Source organism: Vanellus vanellus (genome assembly GCF_965231255.1).
Source record: "Vanellus vanellus genome assembly, chromosome: 2".
Lineage (NCBI taxonomy): Eukaryota > Metazoa > Chordata > Aves > Charadriiformes > Charadriidae > Vanellus > Vanellus vanellus.
Genome location: NC_138906.1, coordinates 103364899 through 103386595, shown reverse-complemented (window position 1 = coordinate 103386595; position 21697 = coordinate 103364899). Strand labels below are relative to the sequence as shown.

The 21697-nt window shown below is 38.3% G+C and overlaps 1 protein-coding gene across 1 annotated transcript in view; it reads right to left on the bottom strand.

Moving 5' to 3' along the window:
* Positions 1-21697, bottom strand: part of TEX10 (testis expressed 10) — a 54992-nt gene that overhangs the window by 14940 nt on the left and 18355 nt on the right. The window contains exons 7-10 of the mRNA XM_082499329.1: positions 20162-20337; positions 19342-19519; positions 3674-3762; positions 2346-2479 (exon numbers count right to left, since the gene is read on the bottom strand). Of these exons, the coding sequence (XP_082355455.1) occupies positions 2346-2479; positions 3674-3762; positions 19342-19519; positions 20162-20337 (577 nt within the window). The remainder of the gene's footprint in view (positions 1-2345; positions 2480-3673; positions 3763-19341; positions 19520-20161; positions 20338-21697) is intronic.

Below are 21697 nucleotides of genomic sequence, written 5' to 3'. Positions count from 1 at the left end.
CTGTCCATATCCCTCTGAATGGCAGCACAACCATCTGATGTATCACCCAATCCTCCCAATTTTGTACCATCTGCAAACTTGTTCAGGGTGTACTCAACGTTATTGTCCAGGTCATTAATGAAGGTTACAAAGTACTGGCCCCAGTACTGATCCCTGGAGTATAGCACTAATGACTTGCCACCAACTGGACTTTGCACCACTGATCACAATCCTCTGGCCTGGCTGTTCAGACAGTTTTCAATCCACCTCTCTGTCTACTTATCTAAGCCACTCTTTGCCAGACTGTCAACAAGGACGTCATGGGATACAGTATCAAAAACCTTATGCAAGTCAAGATAAACTGCTCTCCCCTCACCCACCAAGCTAGTCACCTTGTTGCAGAATGGTAACAGGTTAGTTGAGCACACTTTGTCCTTCATAAATCCTTGCTGACTACTCCTCTCGTATCCTAGGTCCATCTGATGTAACTCAGTTCACTAGAAATTTTTTCTCCACAATCATGGACATGCTAATGAGGAAAAGCATCCAATCTCTTTCTCAAGCTCAGAGTTGTAAGCGGCAGTCCAGAACTCCCTTTGGGTAAGTGTCTACAAAATGAGGTGGGTTGAGAAGGTCTCATCTGTCTTCACACATAGATTTTTGATGCGTGGGATTTTTGTTCCTATTCTTTCAGAACCTAGTCTCCAGAAAAGACTTCAGGCTGTCACCTAACTGCAGAAGTAGTTCAACGCTCCATAGGATTTCCAAATCCTCTTTCATTACTAACCAAGGATATCCAGCTCTTTGCTTAATGACTGCCATCAACTTCTGAGAACCTAAGTATCCTAAGTAACCTAAGAACCTAAGTAACCTAAGTATTCTGAGAACCTAAGCATCTTGTATCTTTCTGAAGGAAAGGTACTTTAACAAAAGCAAGTCTCAAGTTTCTGAACATACTGACTCTCCTTGATGGCACCAAAACACTGAAAAGATTGTGGTAGGAGAAGTACATCAAACTCACAACCAGGAACCAAAAGCACAAGCTATCTACAACTAAACTACTTCACTGTCCCTAAGTGAAGAAAGTCATATTGTGTGGTTTCTCAACCAACTTTGATAGATTGGTGGAAGAGAAGCAAAAAGGAAGGAGAAGACAAGAGGTGACACTTTCAGTAAAGTATATATAAATCCTTCAGATTATGCTATCTCTTTGTGAAACACGTAATCCCTCTGGTGCATTCACAGAGGAAAAGTTCCATACAGGACAGGGAGAGAAAGCATTCTAGTCTTTCAATACTGGAGAAAGGAGTTTTGGTGAGAAAATGCTTCATTACTACCCAGAAGAGACAAAGCAAAACAAATTAGAAAGTTTAGCTGCTTTACAGGCCAACTGACTGAAGGCAGGACAGCTGAACGTGTGTGTCAGTCATGGTATCAAACAACAACTTTCCTTAACATACTTTTCAATACATAATAGCATATATGCAATGTATGTCTTGGACTACCATTAGTTTCATTAGATTATCACTTAAAGTTTATAAATTAGAAGAGAAAATCTATTATACTGCTTTCTTGAACCAAACACACTGCCACAAAATCCCAGAATAAACCATAAAACTAAAAACTTCTGTTACACTCTTTTTGTATTCATGACAGAGATTTCATAAATACTGTCAAATTGGCATGTCATTAAAATAGGATTTCCCACCTTAAAGTAGTTTATGGTGGGCTAAGCAATAAAAAGAGTAGAGCCAGAACGAAGACTAATATGTACCTGTTCTGAATAAAATCTGGTGGCTCAGATCCCTTTAGAACCAGCAATAAAATCAAGCTTTCAGTACTTAGGATCTTACAAGCAGGAACTGAATTCACAGTAAAGTTTCTAATCCCAGTAAATTTTGATTAAATAAGCATCAGAATATATTCTCAATAATAACCAATGCCAACTTAATATCACTTCCAAGTTAAAATCTCATTTAATGCAAGTGCTTTATAATTAACAGTGGAATTTACTCTCAAAGAAACCTCTTCATAATTATTATTTTTACAATTAACTTATTTTTGAAAGCCAAAACTATTGCTGGTCTTAATCTTATTAGCGTTTAAGAATTTTCAACTAAGGCTTCTACCCATTTTTTCCATTAGTATTGTTTTGCATACTACATGTCTGAACATTCACCTTTTAAAGCAGGTTCCTTCAAAATATTATCTAATGGCTATAGAAAAACATTGGCTGTTCTATGGCTATTACGTTTTTCATTCTTTTTTCAACTCAAGTCACAAAAAGGTTTAGGCATCTGCAGAAAAGGGACGGAGAGCACTCGGAGTTTGTATGCTGTCATTTAGAATTAGTGTTGATGTATTACCTCTGTCACAGCCCAGTGGTGTAAAAACTGGTCCAGATCAGTTAGGTAAAGTCGGACAGGTGAAAGCTGTGTCTGGCTAATGTGTGGTTTTCCTCTAATGCCCTGGAGATCAGTCAACTCCTCTCTTGAAAACCCTAGAGAAAAAGAAGCAGTACAACGGTATCATGAAACAAGACAAGCACCGTTCTACTTCAACAGCATCACTGACAAAAACTGTCTTTTAAATTATGTCTGTATAACATTTTATTTTTTAAAAGCTCTTGCTTTGTATTTTAAATTAAGTATATCAAAATACAAATTCTGACTTCTGAAAGAAAACACAAATATTTGAAAAATCAATGGCGTACCCATTTAAATTATCATGTAGTATTAAAAAAACCCTGGAAGAGACCAATGTTATCCTGCTATTTTCAACATATTTATCTTTTAAAAAATAATTAAAAAAAAACAGGTATAATGCAAGACAGTTCACCATGTGTTCACAATAATTCAGTAACCTGAGATAACCTCAGGGTTAAAACAAAAAAACTCCCCAAAAAATCATTTGGCTCATTATTTTTAGCCAGGCCGCCAGATGTTTTAGTAAAACAGAAATACTGCTCCAAAACAGTCATTTGGGGTTTGCTTTCATTTTCTCAGTTATCAGAATAGCTCTCTCTTCACTGAAAAAAAAAAAAAGTAACTTCTGAAAGCAAAATAGTTGAACATTACGAATGACTGAGGTGATGAAGAAAAGAAACTTTTTTTACCATGCAACAAGTTAGTGGAAGATATTTCTCAGTAATATCATGCCATTTTAACCACTGTAATTTCTCAAAGTTGCATCACCACAGAATACAACTATTTTTATATCTGAGTAAGAATATAGTGGCAGAAGTAATTCTGCTCACATGCTGACCTTGGCAGCTCATTTTAATGTACTTTGATTACTTTATTCTGATGGAATGTTTTTAATAGCATAAGCACGTCCACAGGAAATCCCAGAGGCACTCATTTATACTGTTACGAGCCAATAAAGGGCATTTACTTAAATCTAGAACAAAATTCTTGTTCACGTCATATGCTGAATTTAGGTTTTCCTCATACTTTCCAAAGAAAGTTGCTAGAATGAGGAAAGAGTATGCAAATATACAGTCCAAATGGGAAATAGGGTGTCAAAAATCAGATCAAGAGAAAAAAGGGAATCTCATATCAAAAATACATAACAAGATTAGAATCACTTTCAGGAAGCACTTACTACACCATTTATTCTAAATTAAATATAGTAATTCACTATCAAAACAAATTTCATTTCATTAATTCTGATTTATGACATTCACATAGATTACCTATAAGGGTTGAAAACAAGAAGCTGAAATAGTCCACATCATTCACTGAATTATCCTGCACTTGGCACTTCCAGCCTGCAAAGGATGATCTACACAAAACCAATAGCAGATAGTTTAAAAAAACATGTAATTAAGAATTCACAACCTACCTGCAAAATACAATCAATTAGCATGACTAAAGTGTTAATTTTAGCATTCCTGTTTCTAACTGCTGTTGTTAGAATAGCATTTTAAACAGCTTCAAAATCAGAACTTGCTCTTTTCAAGACAAATAATATTGAACTTTGTACCCCTACATGGGCTGAGGTTGTTAAATTGATTAAATTACTGAGACAACAACTTTTCATAGATACTAGTATAACCTTTAATATAGCGATGATAGGCAACACACAGTAAATTAAATTAGTTTTATTTCCCTTATTTGGTAAAAGTCATTATATTACAAAGCTGGGCTTGTATTTTTCATTATGCCCACTGCTTTTAAGACAGCTCTTTACATGAAGAACAGATCCCATTTAAAAGCAGTCTCAGCATCTATTTTAGAGTAGCTAAAGCTATTAAACACAGAACTAAATTAAAAACTTGCTTGGAGATTTAGAACACAAAAAGGAACGATATGCAAAGACATGAGCAAAGCCGTTATCAAAGCTGCCCGACACTTCCCTTTTTAGGGGCCATCTGTAAGAAGAGGAGCACCAGCCTACTTTTGTTTCTCAAAAGAGAAGCCGTATGCGCCTGTGGAACCTCAAAGCAAACAGACACCGCTGACCACCTAACAGTAGCGTCTTGCCTCTGTATCGGTGCAGAGGCGGGAGAAAGCCAGGAGCTGGGAAGAAGTACACCTGACACACGCTTTCCCCAAAAGGCTGCCGCTCAGACCTACTTCACATTGTGCCAAACGTCTCTTAGTCAAATTTACTTGCATGCTGCTCTTGCCACTTGCGCTGCAGACTATGGGTCTTTGCTGTAAGAAATTGCTGCTTTCTGCTCTTACAATCTTGCGAAATTTCAGAGCTTCCAAATGCAATTTGCCAAGCCAAGACTCAGATCACCTATTTTCCTGATGTCTCTCTGCTAACAGCCAAAATGGCTTAGCTTATAGGTAACAAAATTCTGGAAAGCTTTTTTTTCAGAAATTTTTTTACAGCTCCATGTTTTGGGAGCAAAAATATCAACTTTGGAATACCTTTGTGTCAGGAATATACATTTTGCCCCCACCCATGAAAATCCATCCACAGTATTTCAGCATCCACAAAAATGACAGCTAGAATATGCACGTCTGAAGCTACTCAAAAAGAAAGAAAAACTAAACAAAAGGATTTTCAGAATTTCATTAAAGAAAAAATTCAGGATTTAATCAGACCATCATGTAGGATAATCAACTGGGGAGGGGGGAGAGTGGAAATCACAGCTAGGTGAGAGAGAACAAAGAAAAGCTTTATTAAATAAAGTGCTCCCATTTCACATTGTATCTTTAATGGCAAATCCTTATTTCCAGGCATATTTCAGGTGACTTAGCAGTGCAGACAGCGCTGCATGGTCCCTTCTAGTTCCTAAGAGGCCTTCAATCCTCCTTGGAGCCCTGGGTCTCTGTTGCTTTTTCTTAATCTGTGGTCTCTCAATCTCTCTCCATTCATGAGGCTGCCACTTGCCTGCCAACACTGAGTTCTCCTGAGACAAACCCCTTGGCCATGGCCAGTAGTCTCTTCCCAGGAGAAGGAAGAACTTCTTCCCTCCTTTGAAGGAGGTCCCAGTCCAATTCATTACAGCATCAAAAAGATTTCACGCATACTCAACTAAATCAGCAAGAGGTCTTGCAACCAATTTCCCCAGAGATTCTACATAAGGTGAAAATTCATGTAAGTATTAGATCCATATACCAGAAGAGAGAACGAAGCCTGTGTCCCGTTCAGCACAGCGGAAGAAGCGGCCTGAATCCAATGCAGAGGGACCACGAGTCAGACTTGAAGTCACTCATTATACCAAAATAAGCACTGGGGAGCATGAAGAGACATTCAGGAGAATTTAGGACTTACTGGATACAGAAATTCAAACTGTGATGCAATCACTGAGCAAAATGGTGGGAATGCAAGAGGTTGGAAGAGATACATCAGATGACAAGCTGCAAAGAGAACCGAGGAAATGTGAAAATAAAAAAAAAAATATCTTGGGCAGGAAGACAGAAAACATGGAAAAACTTGTGATAAGCCAGAATTCAGGGAGTAGGGACTTGCACGACACAGCTAGACAGAATCTAGTTTAAAATAATAAAATATAAAAATATTTTTCCATGCAACATTTAACAGATGTGTCAAGTTCCTCATAATAGGCCCAGTGGATGCAAGAATTTTAGACGAACTCCGGAAGAACAAAGAACCTCAGATTCACTGCAGGGTAGCGAACACGTAAACTGCAATAGGTTCAGGAGATCCCTGGACATGAGAAGTCATTCTGAAGCATACTACTAAAATACTACTCCGGTAATTTTTCAAACACCGCAGCGGTTTTGGTTTTCTACCCATATTTGACTACCTGCACACTCGCAAAACAGGACGAGCATGTTAAGCACCCTAACCCCATGCCGAGCTAACTGCCACAGATGCAGACACAAGAGGAAGCGGAGAGAATGGCTGATGTTCTGTCCCAGGAACATGGAGGCAACATAAGACACAAACCCTTGACAGAGCTATGAAATGGTTTTAAGAGACTCATCTACACACACACGCACACACCAAAACCAAGATCCCCAAATTCAGGTGCAAAAAGTTTACTTTTTAAAAAAAGTGAAAGCTATTATATACATAAAAGAAGCCTCAATGTTAAAAGACTATGCCTCATTCAAATCATAGATGGATGGATCGATCGGGATTATGCAAAGGATAACACAGCCTGACCAGTTCCTGCCTTATTTATTGCATCATCTATAATGTGCACAGTGCATGAGGCATGAGATGGTTAAAAAAAGTAGAAGAAGGAATTATAAACAAATAGGTTTTAGGCATTATACTGGATCATCCTCCTATCTGTACCGCAGAGGTTCTATGAGATGCTAGATAAATACTTTTTAAAATTGGAGGACAGGAAGTCAGTGGTAACACACTTCCCCGAGTATCATCAGATGAGGTATTAATTTTCTTTTAGGATATTAAAAAAAACCCAACACATTATTCATAGTGGAGGCGTCTTTCCTCCCTTCCTTCTGCTAGTTATCACTAGCCCTGCAACAGTTCAAGAGTAAAAGACTAAAAGGGCAGCAATAGTTGTGGAGCGATACAGCTTCAAAAGTCTTAAAGAGCAGCACATAGACCTACCTGATCTCTACCGCTCCACCTGCACTTACATTGAAATTGAAGTCAATCCTTTGCTTTCAAGATAGAAAATGCTAAATATTCTGAGAAATCAGTTCCTAAATGTTTCATGCTGAATTTCTAAAGTTACACTGAATGCCTAAAGTTAGCAGGTACTTTTATGTTCCACTTTTTCCTTGCCTCTGTTCCTTACATCAGAGTTGGGAGAAATATCACCTCCTCATCCCCTACAGCCGTGAAAATACTTGAGCACAACACAAAGTCCAAAGTCCCTTTGTTTTCCAAGTGGGACATAATACAATAGAGAAAACACACAGCCTTCTACTGAAGCAACAGGGACAAAGCATAAAGTTATGTAAACACTCCTCCAGTGAGCGTATTGCCCTCAGCACACAATGTAGGATAGAAAAATAGCACGAGATCATGTAATCACAGACTAGATGAGGATCTCACAAATATAACAAATTAAGACCAAGACCAATTTTCTTCTAATATTACAAATACAAGCAGAACAGCATTACAGCCTAAAAGAAGTTTGATTAAACACAAGCCTAACCAGCTATCAATACCTCAATCACCTTAGAAACCAAAGGACTATAATGCAGTTAAAGCTGCTCAATTTGAAGTCTGCATTAAAGGAAAAACAGAAATAAGATAAAGAATACAGAACAAAAGAAATTTAGTTCCAGAACAGATGTTGGTATACTACAAACACATTACAAATTACAAATATTATTTCAAATATCTTAGTGTTAATATATTAAACTATCACTGATAACGAAAAACTATGTGCAGTTTTAAAATATGTTTTCAAGATGCCTGTAAATTACATGTTAGACATTAAACTCAAAAAAAAGCTGATTTATAGGTGGAAGAGAGGTAATAATCATATTATAATCCCCCTTTCTTGAATAAATTTTTACTGACAATGGGAACCTGTTATCAAACTGGATATGAGTGAGACCTCTCCAGTCAGCTAGTCCAAACCCACTTTAACTACGACGAATTATGTGCTGCAATTTCCATAAGGTTACCTGCTCTCTATGAGAACCTCTCTTCTGAGGTTTAGAATTGCACCTTTAGGTAACCTGCTCTCTACGCCAAATAGTATTAAAAGAAAAGCTGAATCTAATTAACTTGAAAATCACTGCTTCTCTTGCCATTAGCATAGCAAATATTTCTCAGTCACAGAAACTGTGCAACGCATTCCTTTTACCACTTGCTGCTAACTTTTAACTCCAGATGGACCATGCTACTTTTTGTTCACACTGTTGTTATTTTCAGGTTGGGCTATATCACACAGTTGCAAAATAAAACAACTGCAGTTTATGTGCAAGGAGCTATTTCTCAACTACAGACTATTATCTTTGTGCCTCCCGACCTAAACTAGCTACCAATTGATTTCTGGTTCAGGTTTAAGGTGCTGGTTTTGACTCATGTAGTCATAAGGAGTCTAGGTAATTTAGAGGTCTCTGGTAGAACAACTGTGATGAACCTTGCTGCAGTAATTTTAGAAATTATGCTTCCACTTGCCTGCCTGTAAAACACACTGCTCAAACTCCAACTCAGACAGCAATGCACCTATCAAGCACAGCAAATTTTTGCTTAGAATTTGGGTTGGTGTTTTTTTTCTTATGTTTAGTAATAAAATTGCGGAAATTTCAATGACTCTCAAAAAAAAAAAAAAAAGGTCAGTCTTGACGTATTGACGTATTTTTAAAGTAAAATAAGGAAAAGAAAATGCAAGATTCACAGTTCTTTTGAGGCATTGGTACTATCACCCTTTTGTCCATAAATGTGGGGTTTACAGAACTCAAGAAGTGCAAGATCAAGGGTCTGGGTTTTCTGTTCAAGGAAAATAAAATCCAATTCTTCCACCTTACAGGAAAGCACTGCCACTGCCATAATAGAGAATATTCTAGCACAGGGTGTTTCTGAAGCTTTACAGAATTATTTCAACATTTGCAAGAGAACAACCCGAGAAACCTAACTTAACAGACTGCGGTAGGTGATCCCATTTTTAAGTGTATTCTATCAACCATTGATCACAGATTTATACCAAGGCCTCCCACAATTGTTTCTTTAATTCTAGGTTATACAATCATTCTAAAAGGAGTTTCCTCTCTATTTCTTCCACTGATACTTCTATTCCACTCAAGAACTTGTAAATATTCATAGGCACAGCCACCAGCCGATTCATTCATTTCCTGAAAAAAAAACTAACTGCATTCCAGGCCTCAACTTGGTGAAAACTTAATAAAATTAATATAATTTCTTTATATATTATAAAATTAAGTACACCTTCTCAAAATAGTTCAATGACTAAGTCACTGTGTTAGGAAATAGGAAGACAACCTCCCCTTCAGATGAAGGGGGTGAACCCAGATTTTCTGCATCCTCAGCAAGTACTTCAACCACTGAGATACTAAGAATAAATTGTCCTTTCAATACATCAGGAGCAGAAATCTTCCCAAGATTCTGTACACCCAGCAGACAATCCGTGCATGAGAATGGCACTCAGGCAAGATAAGGGTATAGGACAGAAGCTATAGGAATTCTGCCCATCTGTGATCATCAGAGAAGAAACTGTGCTGGTTCCCATACCAGAACGACTCTTTGAAAAGACCTGCTGTAACTTCAAGCAGCTATGCAACATTATGGAATCCAACAAAACAGAAGGGAATTACCAGGATGAGATGGCACTCACCATGCAAAGGAGCTCCAAGGGAAGGCAAGGATGAACTGAACTACTAGCAGCTGTGAGCAACCTGCCATCCAAGAACATCCCTGACACCTACAGGCTGTGGAGTAGCAAACTTGATGATGTTTTCCAGGCTTGCTTGCTTGTTTATTTTTAAAAATGAGTTCTACATAAATAAGGTTTGTAACTTTAATGCCTGCACTAGGCAAATTAATACACACTATAATGATGGCTAAAATTAGCTGACACACGAATACCAATGTCATGCTTGGGAACAGACAGAATGGTTTCTGAAAAAAAGAATTTTTGCATTACATATCTCTTAGAAATCTTCTTAAGGGGTAGATGCACATGAATATGGAAGACCCTATAATAATTAGGAAAAAGAATTCCAGAAAACTAAGCAGCCACAGCGCAGGAACAAAGGTCCTTACCTCAAGAGATAATTGGTTTAAAGGTAGGAAATGGTGGGTAGAACTAATTGGTCAGCTCATACAGTGGAAGACAGACATCACTGGAGGTTCACAAGACCTGTGCTGGCACTGGGCTGTACAGCCTATTCAGGGACAACCCAGCGAGATGACAAAGTCCACTAACAACAGTCACGTTATTTAGTATACCAAACTACCTAGCATAGCATCACATAGCTCATCAAGTCTACCCTGTCTTTTTTTTTCTTGTTTTCTTGCTAAAGCTGTTCAGTCAGTTCATCTACCTACAGTCTCAAGATGACATACCACCACCTTCCAGAGGCACATTCTGTTGTTCTGCAGCTCATCAGGATAAAGCTAAGCAGCTCTTTTTGCCTATCCAGGAGTTCAGTTAAGGCCTTGGAAATATAAGCAGCAGAGTAAAGTTGTTTTTCTGCAATAGCCAGAATAATCACACTGTAACCAAGGATCATAAAGAAGTTGTTTCCACTGCATGAAACGAGGCTGAGTTCCTACACAAACCAGGACCACAGATGTGTAGGACAATACCCCGATCACTTGTGATCTTTCCACTGTGAACAACCAGGCACTGTGTTGAGAAAGTCTTTACTGATAAACAGAAAGGGGGTGAAGAAAAGGTTTCCTTTTTCTTTCGGCTTCCTATTTTTATGACCTGTGCCATCTCTGACCTCTCAACACAGTGAGTCTAGTGTCGGCCCAGAGAGTTTATCTATCAAGACAAAACTGTTCAGCTATTGATCAGTACCCATCAGGAGCAGGAGACTTCCACAGAGATACTCCGCCTCTAGAGCCAAGAGGGCTCCATTCAAATTCTTCAGCACACTGCTTAGGGGTCACTGTCTGAGCCCAGCAACACTGTTCTGCTGAATAAAACCACACCAGGACAACAGCGGACAGATGTCCTCTAGCCAGCCTCCTCACAGGATTTTTATAAACGTCTCATGTTTTATATAGACACCTAGCTGTGTAACGAGTAGCAGTGCTGTCTGACAACCACTTAAAATGGTGCTTACATGTAAAAACACCTGTCAAATATGAGGTAATGGAACAATTACAGAATCAGCTATTCTGGAGAGCTTGGCAAGCGTGTTACAATACATCCCAAACACTCCCATGTTCTCATTCTCAGGAACTGTGTGTGTATAAACAATAATATACACTAGAAGGAGCAAAACCACACACAAGTACCACACTAGGATTATCGTACCTTTGTGGACGAAAAATACAAAACATATTCCCCCAGTGTAGGCATGTACTTGCAGTACTGTAAAATATGTTCTTTTAAAACACTAAAAAGCCCTGTGCCAATATTTATCTCAGCTTTGGCATAGTTTATTCCTGTTTAGCTTTAATGAAAAATAATTTATGTCAAATTGAAATGCAACTGCTTGCAACTGCAATAAAGTATAAACTCAGCTTCCTGCATCAATTTCATCAAATCAGTTTCATGTTACATTGTTAATGAGGACCAGCACTCTCAGTTTTCATATCAGTTCTTGAAGAGATAGGAAACCAAGACTGCTACAAACTGATGTTGAAATAGGTTTTTTTAAAAAAAAAATAATAAAAAAAAAATAATTTGAGTAGTTCTCCAACCCTGTACCCATCTCATCATTCACACCAACTTAGCTCCAGGTAGCAGAGGTCTTGAACATAAATTCTGAGAGCAAGTGAACTGGTTTTGTCTTCCTTTTCCTCTAACAGGTTACCATATGTAGGCAACGGTTTGTTAGTGTGAGTTTTATGTTTTAACTTTCATTATCTCTTTTGAAGGATCAAGTTTTTCCATTTGAAGATGTGGCAAAATACAACAAACATCTGAAAGGAATTACCAGGGATTTGGGCAAAACCATGAACCCTATTTTAAGAAAACAACAATTTGAGCTCTGCATTGTTAAAAGTAAGCCTGTCAGCTACTCATTTGCTCCATAGTTGCAAAGGTTGTCTGAAGAAAAGAATTGCTTACACATTATAAACGAGCGCACAAATCACAAGAAACATTCACTAATGAGCAAACGGCATTTACTGCCTGGTGCAATCGCAAGTGGAGCAACATAATTCTTTTCCCCTTGGTTAGGAATATCAAACTACAAGCAGCCACCTGGGGACAAATTTAGAGGGCCGTGTCCCTAAAGACAAGCTTAGCCTTCTCCCCCTCTCAAGTCCTAGACCTTTGCGTAACAGTGAGCAAGGAAAAGGAAATTTGCTGACCAGATGTGGATGAAGGAATGCACCATAACCCACCCTGGGATCTGATTCTCAAGAACTATGGGTCCTTTCTGATCTTGTAGCAAGGAAAACAGATCATTCTCAGTGGCACCCAGTCAGGGATATGCCAGCATTTTGAAAGCATGCTTTTTAGTTTATATTCAGTACTGCCTTAAGCATTTTTGTTACCTTTTTAATACTTTCCTCCTTCATTTTTTGTTTCTAAATTAAGGGGTGTGAAAATACAGCCAGAAAAAAAACCAAAACACTTCACAGTGACACAGACCTTACTATTCTTACATTTTTCTTAGCAAGCCATTCATAATTACTACACATTCTTATACACGTAAGCTTTTTGACTTATTCTCCAAGGTCTATACAGTTGACTTTCCATTGTACCATCTGTAATGACTTGACAGTGTTTATCTTTTTTTTTTTTTTTAAATAAGAACTTAGTTTATTTTGTTAAAATTTTGATTTTATGTCTTCCTTTTTTAAAAAAAAATACTGTTCTGAAAACTTTCTGCACTTCATTTCTATAAGAATTACTGTATTCAATTGCTCTATCAGTGTTGTTATTCACAAAAATGGGTTACACTATCCTCTCCAGCTTGCAAATACTTTTTGGGAATATAATGTTTTTTTCTTGTCTACAATAACGCATTCAGTAAGTCTTTAATGAAATAGTATATAGGCTCCTTGTTGCTATATTTTGCATTCTCACTGTGCCTCCTTAAGCTATACTGTCAAAGATTGCAGATTGCGTAACTAGGACAACTAAATAAAGTAAAAGTACTATTTACTTACAGAGGAAATATCTATAGAAAACTTTTAACTCTATTATGACCCTAAAACATCTCCGGGTAATATATTTGCAGATACAGAATTTTACACCTTGTACCAAACAGACATTAAAATGTCTATCACAGTTCTTTCTAAACACCAGATTCCTGAGATGAGCAGGAACCAACAAGCACGCCTGGCTGCTTGATGAGACACCAGCTGAGCTCCCTCATTATTGTCTGGAAAGCAACCGAATATTTTAAAGCCACTGCCTCTTAAGCAAAGAGTCCATTTACAGTTACAACAAGCAGAATACAAGTTACCCCCAGAGTTATTTCAAACCTGTGAGGACTAGGAACTCCCACACAATTTATGTCTCGCTGGGAGAGAGCACTCAGCTTTTATTTATATGGTCCTCACCCTTCTCCTTTTCTACAGCAACAGAAACAACAACAACTCTTTGCGAGACCCCAGCAGGGGAAGAGCCCCACAAGAATAAGAAATGGCTGAAGCCATTGGAAATCTCATTTATGGACACTCTGCTTCAAGAGAGAAATGCCATAAATTAACTCCCATTGTTTTTTATCTCGGCAGTGAAATATTATCTGTCCAACTCTCTATTACAGTGAAATAATTTCCAGACTCACTGTTCCAATGGATAAAAACTTCTAAAAAAAAATCGAAACTATTATGCATAAATAAGGCACACAAATAAATTGCACTTATGTAATTATGCTGAATAAAGGCACACAAATAAATTGCACTTATGTAATTATGCTGAATAAAGGCACATAAATAAATTGCACTTATGTAATTATGCTGAATAGGTTTTCCTTATTTGTACCTCAAGTCATGTTAAGAGAAGACAGAGAACTTCTCCCGTAAAGTCAACAATCTAGCTTCCTAGTTTATACATTTGATCACAATCTCATAATCTCCCTTTCTTAATCCATATTTCATAGAGTACATCACAGTAAGTACTCAGATTATATACTAATTACCTTAAGTATCCTGCCTTATACAAAAGGGAAGGAAAAAAAAAAAAAAAAGAGAAACCTGTTTGCAAGAATATCTGCCATTCAGTCACCATAATGTCACTAAGAAGCAGCAAACAAAACATTGCGCCTAACAAATGGTGTTCCTCTGCAACTGTTATAGTACAGATTTTGGTTTGTAAACAGCAGACCTCCCTTTTGTCAGACAAACAAGACGATCTATCATATACAAGAAGGTGAGTTTAAAACATTTAATATGTTTCCATATTTGATGAAGAGATTTGCCTTAAAGCCAGATTTCTAAAAAGTATTCAAAAAATAAGCATATGCCTCATTAGTCCTTTAAAAACCATTCTGTAGTAGCCCATCTGCCCTACTAGCAGATGTAGAAAGTAGGCATAGAGCGATTACACCAAAAATTCTTTCCAGCTCTACCTATAATACTGCTAAAGTTTAGGACCTTAATTCCAAGTAGACCATCCACGATTAGTATGTTTCTTCACTTCCTGGAGAGAATTATTTACCTATCCATATCCACATCCTCAAGGAATCACCAGAACTCCACCATCGAGGTGAAGTTAAGACTGGAATTTCAAACAAAGGTCCACTCATGCCAAACGTTACATATTCCCACCCAAGACTTTAACCATTCATCTTTAATTAGCAGAACTACTATTTGAGTATTTACCAGTTATTCCAATAAATCACAAATTAAAAACAAATATTGAAGTTAATTCTTTTAGAAATGTGGCACACTGTATCAACACGAATGGTTTGTCTCAATGTATCAGTCTATGCAACACCTAAAGACTACAGAAAAATCCATCCAGTAGATTTGATGTAAAGACTTTCTACAATACTAGAAATATTATTTTAGAAATAGCTTTCTAAAATATATCCCACACCTTTCCATTTGTCTCCATAAATTTAAGGTTATCAGAGGCTGACTTAGAAAACCCATCTCCTTCCAAGGAACCACTACCCCTCATTTCTCTCAGTCTGAAGACAAAGATTGCTCACTCGTGTTGCTCCGCACCTTTCCTCACCTGTTTGTGTATGAACAGGAGCGGGGAGAAAGATTTATACCCTAAAACCCTGGCACACTTCCATCTCTCAAAACCCTACCTGACTGGATTTAGTGAAGTTACTTACATCTCAGGTCCCACAGCGGGCACAAGACAGGCACTGGAGGAGAACAGTAGGGAAATTAAGCCAAAACACCACCTTCTGTCCCTCAGTTTCATCTGAAACTCACCAGCTGTAGCTGTCCCAGTGACCCAAACAGCAGCAATGCCTGTTCCTTGGCACAGAAATCAATTAGCATAAATCTGACTATGTTCATACCAGCATTCAAAATAGGGTGGTTGCATTTCAGCTTTCTTTTCAGAATCATCCTTGGCCTGTGCTAACTGGTAAAGCTTTAGTGAACATAGACCAAAAGCATGACAGGAACCATCCTAATTATTTAACAGTATAGATAATCACCCTCCCAGGCTCAGAAACCTTCCCATTTTGTATGGAAATACTGTCAACATCTTTATTCTCAGCACACAGAGCCCACCACAGCTCACTTAATGGGCTCCTACAGACCACCTGGCTATTCATTTCACCATTGCAAAAACAAGAAGTGGAAACTATTGAATGTCTTCAGAATTCATTTCTAATCAACAAAAAATTATATAAGTTAACATGCAGTAATTATAAGTTAATGTTACCACCTGATATCATCACAGGGCTGTGGTTTAAGCCATCTGGATACATTTACTATCTACTTTTATAGTTTACACATACACACAAAAAAGCTGAGTTTCTTGAGTTTATAATGATTGTTCCTGGAATAACTGCAACAGTCTTATTATCATCCATATGTACTCTCATCAAATCCACCTTAATGTAGCTTCTCCCTGGCAAATATACATGGGTATGTATGTGCATTCTCAGACGCACGTAAACACATACATGCTCTGCCAGTCAAGAATGACGCAGAAATAAAGGCTTTTAAAGAAATTAAAAACAATTAACAAATACAGCAGTGAGCCCCTGACGCTACTGAATGCAACCTATTTAAAGCATGACAGATAAGCAGGTGGCTTAGAAGAAAAGAAATTTATAAAAACCTCCCCTCTCGCCAAATAGAACATGAATGTACTGAAGAAAAACAGTGCCATCTACTGACAACATCGGTTTTACTCATGTCTTCTGACAGACTGATCAGTATCAGTTTCTCTATGCAAAACTATCATAATATTTTAACTACAGGAAATGTCCCATGAACCAGATTGTGGCACAGATTTGTAAAGTGATATACATTTTGGTGTAGTACCATTCATTTCAAAAACTTGCATGTTTAACTCCAAGCACCACAAGAGCTGTCAATGATTACCAGGAGTTACTTAGTCCCTCCGCTTCCTTCAAGGCTTTACCTCTGCCATCCCTGATATGCTTTTGTCCAACCTGATTTTAAGTATCTCCAGTGAAGTATATTTATAACCCATTCCTACACAGCCTATGTATGCATGTGTGTACGCACCTCTGCTTTCAGAAAATTTTGCTAGCATTCAAACACCACATTCTTCTGACGTTTAAGGTCTGTATTTCTAATCCTGCTAAAACTGCGTTCTCCCATTCCTTTTCAATGGCCTTTTACACATATGGCTCCCCCTCCTTCGAGCCTTATTTGCCTAACAATGCCAATTTGTCAGTCATTCCCCATTATCACAATTTTCTGATAAGAGCTGGAAAATTAGTTCATGTATCCTGTGTGCAATGACAGGTGGTGAAGCTCATAAAACCCAGCTAAAGTTCAGGTCTAGAAAACCTACTACTTTTTCCTTAACTGTACAACTTCTTTTCCTATGGAAAAAGATCTATCAGACTTCTGTTCTTGAGAACTTAATATTAATTGTTACTTATCTCCCTATCTTGCATTCTTAAGCTGACAAAGTTTTGTTTGGTTTGGGTTTTGGGGGTTTTTTTTTGGACATCCCCACTAACAGCCACTAACATTTCTGACATCATCTCAGTTCTCTCATTCTTTAAGGCATCCTAGTAAGAAGTTTTTATGATAAAAAAAGTATGATTGTGACAATAAGAAAAACAGTCACAGCTGAAAAAAAGGCGTCATCAATAAGCCCTTTAAAACCTGTACAAGTTCTCAAGTTTGTTATATATGTGAGAAAGTATTTTCAATGCTGTTTTATAGACAAAGTGAATGCAACATGTTTCAATCTTTCCAAGGACTTGCATTATTTTCAGATGTGCTTCTAAAGAAAACTGACCAAGTTCCTGTTTTTAATGTTGAATCCTCTCAATGAAGTGGGAACAGCCTTATCAAAGAAAAACAACACTCAGTCAAGAGTAATCTCTCTTTTCCAAGTTTTATCAAAACTTGTAACCTTACAGAAAGGTCTGTTAGGGCTTATCAACACAAGAAACTGCACTAGTTTAACTACGTCAGTACTTTTTTCCATCCAGTTATTTCAGATTGACTTCTTGGGTAGATATCACACAGTATCTGAATCCAGCTTAAGTTTAAAACACATTCCAAATGCCATAAATTAAAATCAAAGACTTTCTTTGCATGTTTGAAAAACGAAAAGTTGCTCCTATTCTCTGTTGTCAAGATGTAACCTACTTTTGATAAGAACACTACCTTCCAGCTGCCTCTTGCATCTTCTGCCAAAAGGATCAAATGCCCACAGCCCACCTGCAGCCTTCTGATAATCTTTAGAAAACAGTAATACTATTACGGTAAAAATATCCCACATGGAAAACTTGATAAGATCTACTAACAAAATAAGCACCTCAGTGCTTATGACTGCATTTGATTTGTTTATGGTTTGCTACTGAATTTCTAGTATATGGCAAAGAACTATTTTTTTTAAATAAAATTTGAGGTCCACCTTCCCAAAACTAGACAGAATTTCGTTTTTATAGTAGTAATACATTATATATAGGATACTGTAAGTTTCATCACCATCACTTCATACGTTAGTCACCTTATTCACATGTTACACAGCTAATATGAACAAGTCTGTAGTTGACACTACATTGTGTTGTGTCATATTTTAATTAAAAAAACGTTCCATGTTCCAAAAAGTCTTAAGAAAAAAAAATAAAATTATTTCAAGCGTAATTCATATAAGCTTAATTCCTGCTTATTTATCCAAGGTTCAACAATATTGAGCAACGGAGAAAAGCAAGTACGTTTTTTTTCCAGAAGCAACAAAGCAAAACACCCTTGTGAAATCTTGGCAAGCCTTCCACTCACTTCAGTGGAACAGCAGCCTCTCTCCTTGACTTCCCAGGCAAACTTACCCTCTTTCAAACCAGGACAAAACCAACATGAGCATGAATAATTTCTAACAAGACACTTGCCTAGCAACTATGATTTGGCTATTCAAGTGATTTGGCTATTCAAGTGTGGTAATTATAGGAAAAGCAAGTTTTAAAAATTTGAAAGAAAGCAGAACGTGAGAATACACACTGCTTGGTTATTTTTAACTGCAAACAGTGTCAGGTCAAAGTATCAACTATGAAAAGCTGCAATCAGTGGCAGAACAAAGACCACCAATGGTGATGTTCTGGGTAGAGGGTGCTCAATACCGCCTAGCCTTACACATAACTGTAAGACCTTTCGGTACTTAAAGGGGGTCACAGGAAAGACGGGGACAAACATTTTAGCAAGGCCTGTGTGATAGGACAAGAGGTAATGGCTTTAAACTAGAAGAGGGTAGATTTAGACTAGATGTAAGGAAGAAGTTGTTTGTTTTTTTTTTACAGTGAGAGTGGTGAAACACCGGAACAGGTTGCCCAGAGAGGTGGTAGATGCCCCATCCCTGGAACCATCCAGTCAGGTTGGAGGGGCCGCTGTAGCAGCCTAGGTGTCCGTGTTTATTGCAGGGGGGTTAGACTAGATGATCTTTAAAGGTCCCTTCCAACCCAAACTATTTATGATTCTATGATTTTGTGATCAAGCAGGGGATATCAGTCAGTGTAAAGGCAGAGTTGAATTGAAAGGCTAGGAGTACAGTTTGATGGAAGCATTAACTTTCTTCACAATGCCGACTCTTGCACACTGTATAGATTATTTTTTTTTATGCAAACCAGTAGCAGAGTTCACCCCTAATGAGTAAGTGTTCACTTTTTTTTAAAGAAAAAAAAAAAAAAAACCAACAACAACAACAAAAGGGCAAACTAAGAAGCCGTTTCAGCACCGTACCTCATGTGCAGTATGCCGATGAGGGTGGCAGCCAGCTCGGAGGACATCCTGCCCATGATGCAGCAGCGGCTGAGGCAGGCCAGCAGGCTGGCGGGCAGGCAGGGCAGGAAGTACACCAGCTGCACCAGCCGCCGCTGCGCCTCCGCCGGCAGCAGCACCAGGGCGCCGTCTAGCGGATCTGCCGGCACACGGACAGGGAATCAACACGCTGATATTGCCATTAGTTGTGCAAAAAAACCCACACACACCAAACCAAAAACCCACCAAAAATCAAAACCAAGCAAATACCTCCCCTTCACCCCCTCCCCAAACCTGGTGGCGCTGGGTAACGATTCCACAGCATAAGCACCTCATGCAAAACACTGCAACAATCCTGCGGGGACCCCGCTCTTTTCTAACTACACTTATTTAGTTAAGAGCCCGCAGCGCTTGCTGAAGGGAGGACAATATAACAAATGCTGAAGAGGGAAAAAAAAAAAAAACACAAACAAAAAAAAAACCACCACCACCACCCCTCAAAACCCCAAACAACAACAAAACACAGAGAAGCAATATTACCAGAAGCAGATTTTACAAAAATTGAAGCTTCTAGTCTATCAGGTTAAAGTCCTGCTAACTTGGACTAAAGATTTTAATCTTTTTTCCTAGCATTTAGGAAGTGATGCACATAGTTCATTTTAACCTTTATTATATGGGACTGACTCAATCTCCACCCCCGATCCCCCCCACAGACTTTACCTAGGAAACTATTTTCCACATACTGCAACTTCCCTGCCAAGCGACGGACAAAATTCAGTATGCTGTAGTGTAAAAATCTTACCATATATTCGAGCAGCAGTGGCTTGTAAACTTTGTAGTAACTCCTTGTTCGAACGGGAAGCAGCAGAATGAATGATATCAATCAGCTGATTCGAAAGCTCGGGGTTTCTCAAGCCAAGCAGAGCAAGCTGCTGAGGTAAGCCAGCCAACCAACGAGACAACACTTTACTTCGACTTCTAAAGAAAGAGGGAAAATCAGTTGGGGGGAAAACACACCCACAAACAAATCAAAACCACAAAAATGCTACAGACTTACTCTTTCCAGTCTTGACTAAGTTGCTTTAATGTCAGGTACAATTAAATTACAATAAATTGCAATCCTGTGATTTGCTGAGAATATTTCACCAGAAGCTCTGAGCACATTGGTGTGCCGCTGCAGTTACGTCAGAAGTATTTATTCGATCCACAGGTGTTGCACTGCATATTTTCAACTCTTTCAGAAAGTATTTGTGTGAACTGACTGTATGCTAGCAAAGCAACATTTCCATTTATTGTTAGTTTTATGAATGAGTTACAGCTCAGGCTAAAAAGCCCTGAGACTACTACACCCTCAATACCACTGCACTCCCCAATCAAGCTGCTACTCTTCACACAGGACTTTCAAATTCAATTTTATCTTTGCTGACGTCTTGCTTGTCAATTCAGATATCTCTTAAATCTGCATGAAAAACTAGAAGTGGTGGAACATAGCACCAAACAATCTTATTAATAAAGTTTATCGTGTCAGACACTCTCCGTGTCCACACAGCCATTCATCACTTGCCCCAGAAGGCTATCATGTTGGTAAAGCATGCTTTGCTCTCATATACATGCTAGCTTGTTCCCGATTACCTGCTTGTCCTTTATGTGTTCACATATTAATTCCAAGCAAAGGGCTGCATGATCTTTCCAGGGACTGAGCCAAGGCTCATCGGCCCAAAATTCCTCAGATTCTCGTCAAGATGCGTTAAGAGCAGTCTTTTTCCAGTCACAGAGAATCTCCAGCAGTCACCATGCTTTTTCACCAATGACAAACAATGGCCTCACTTTCACGAGAGAACTTTCTCAGCACCCTCAGGTAGATCCCTGCAGATCTATCTGGCCCATGGATTTCACTACATTCAGCTGATCCAATTCCTCACTTGCTAAATTTAAAGAGGCTTTTTACACAGGACCCTACTTGTTCTGCTGGAGTGCCTGGCTTTCCGTTGACTCTACCCAGAGCCTCAAGCAAGCACAACTGAGGTGTTAAGGCCAATTTAAACATGAGTGGAAGGAATCCATAGCTTAGGTTGCCCCTGGAGCTCTTACAGTTTGGGCTTTCTTGGGCATAAGTAACTACAAATAAAGTCAACTGAATGAGGTATCAAATGACCTTGTTCAAAGATTACACTACTTCCATGTATCTTCTGCTATAGCTTAGTATCTTTAAAAACTACACTTGCTTTTCTTCCCCACAACCTTAGTACACAGGGACCATATAGAAGGAGAAAGATCGATCGCAGGATTACTGTTTGCAATTGCTTGGTTGAATTTTACATTAAAAAAAATCCTGTTA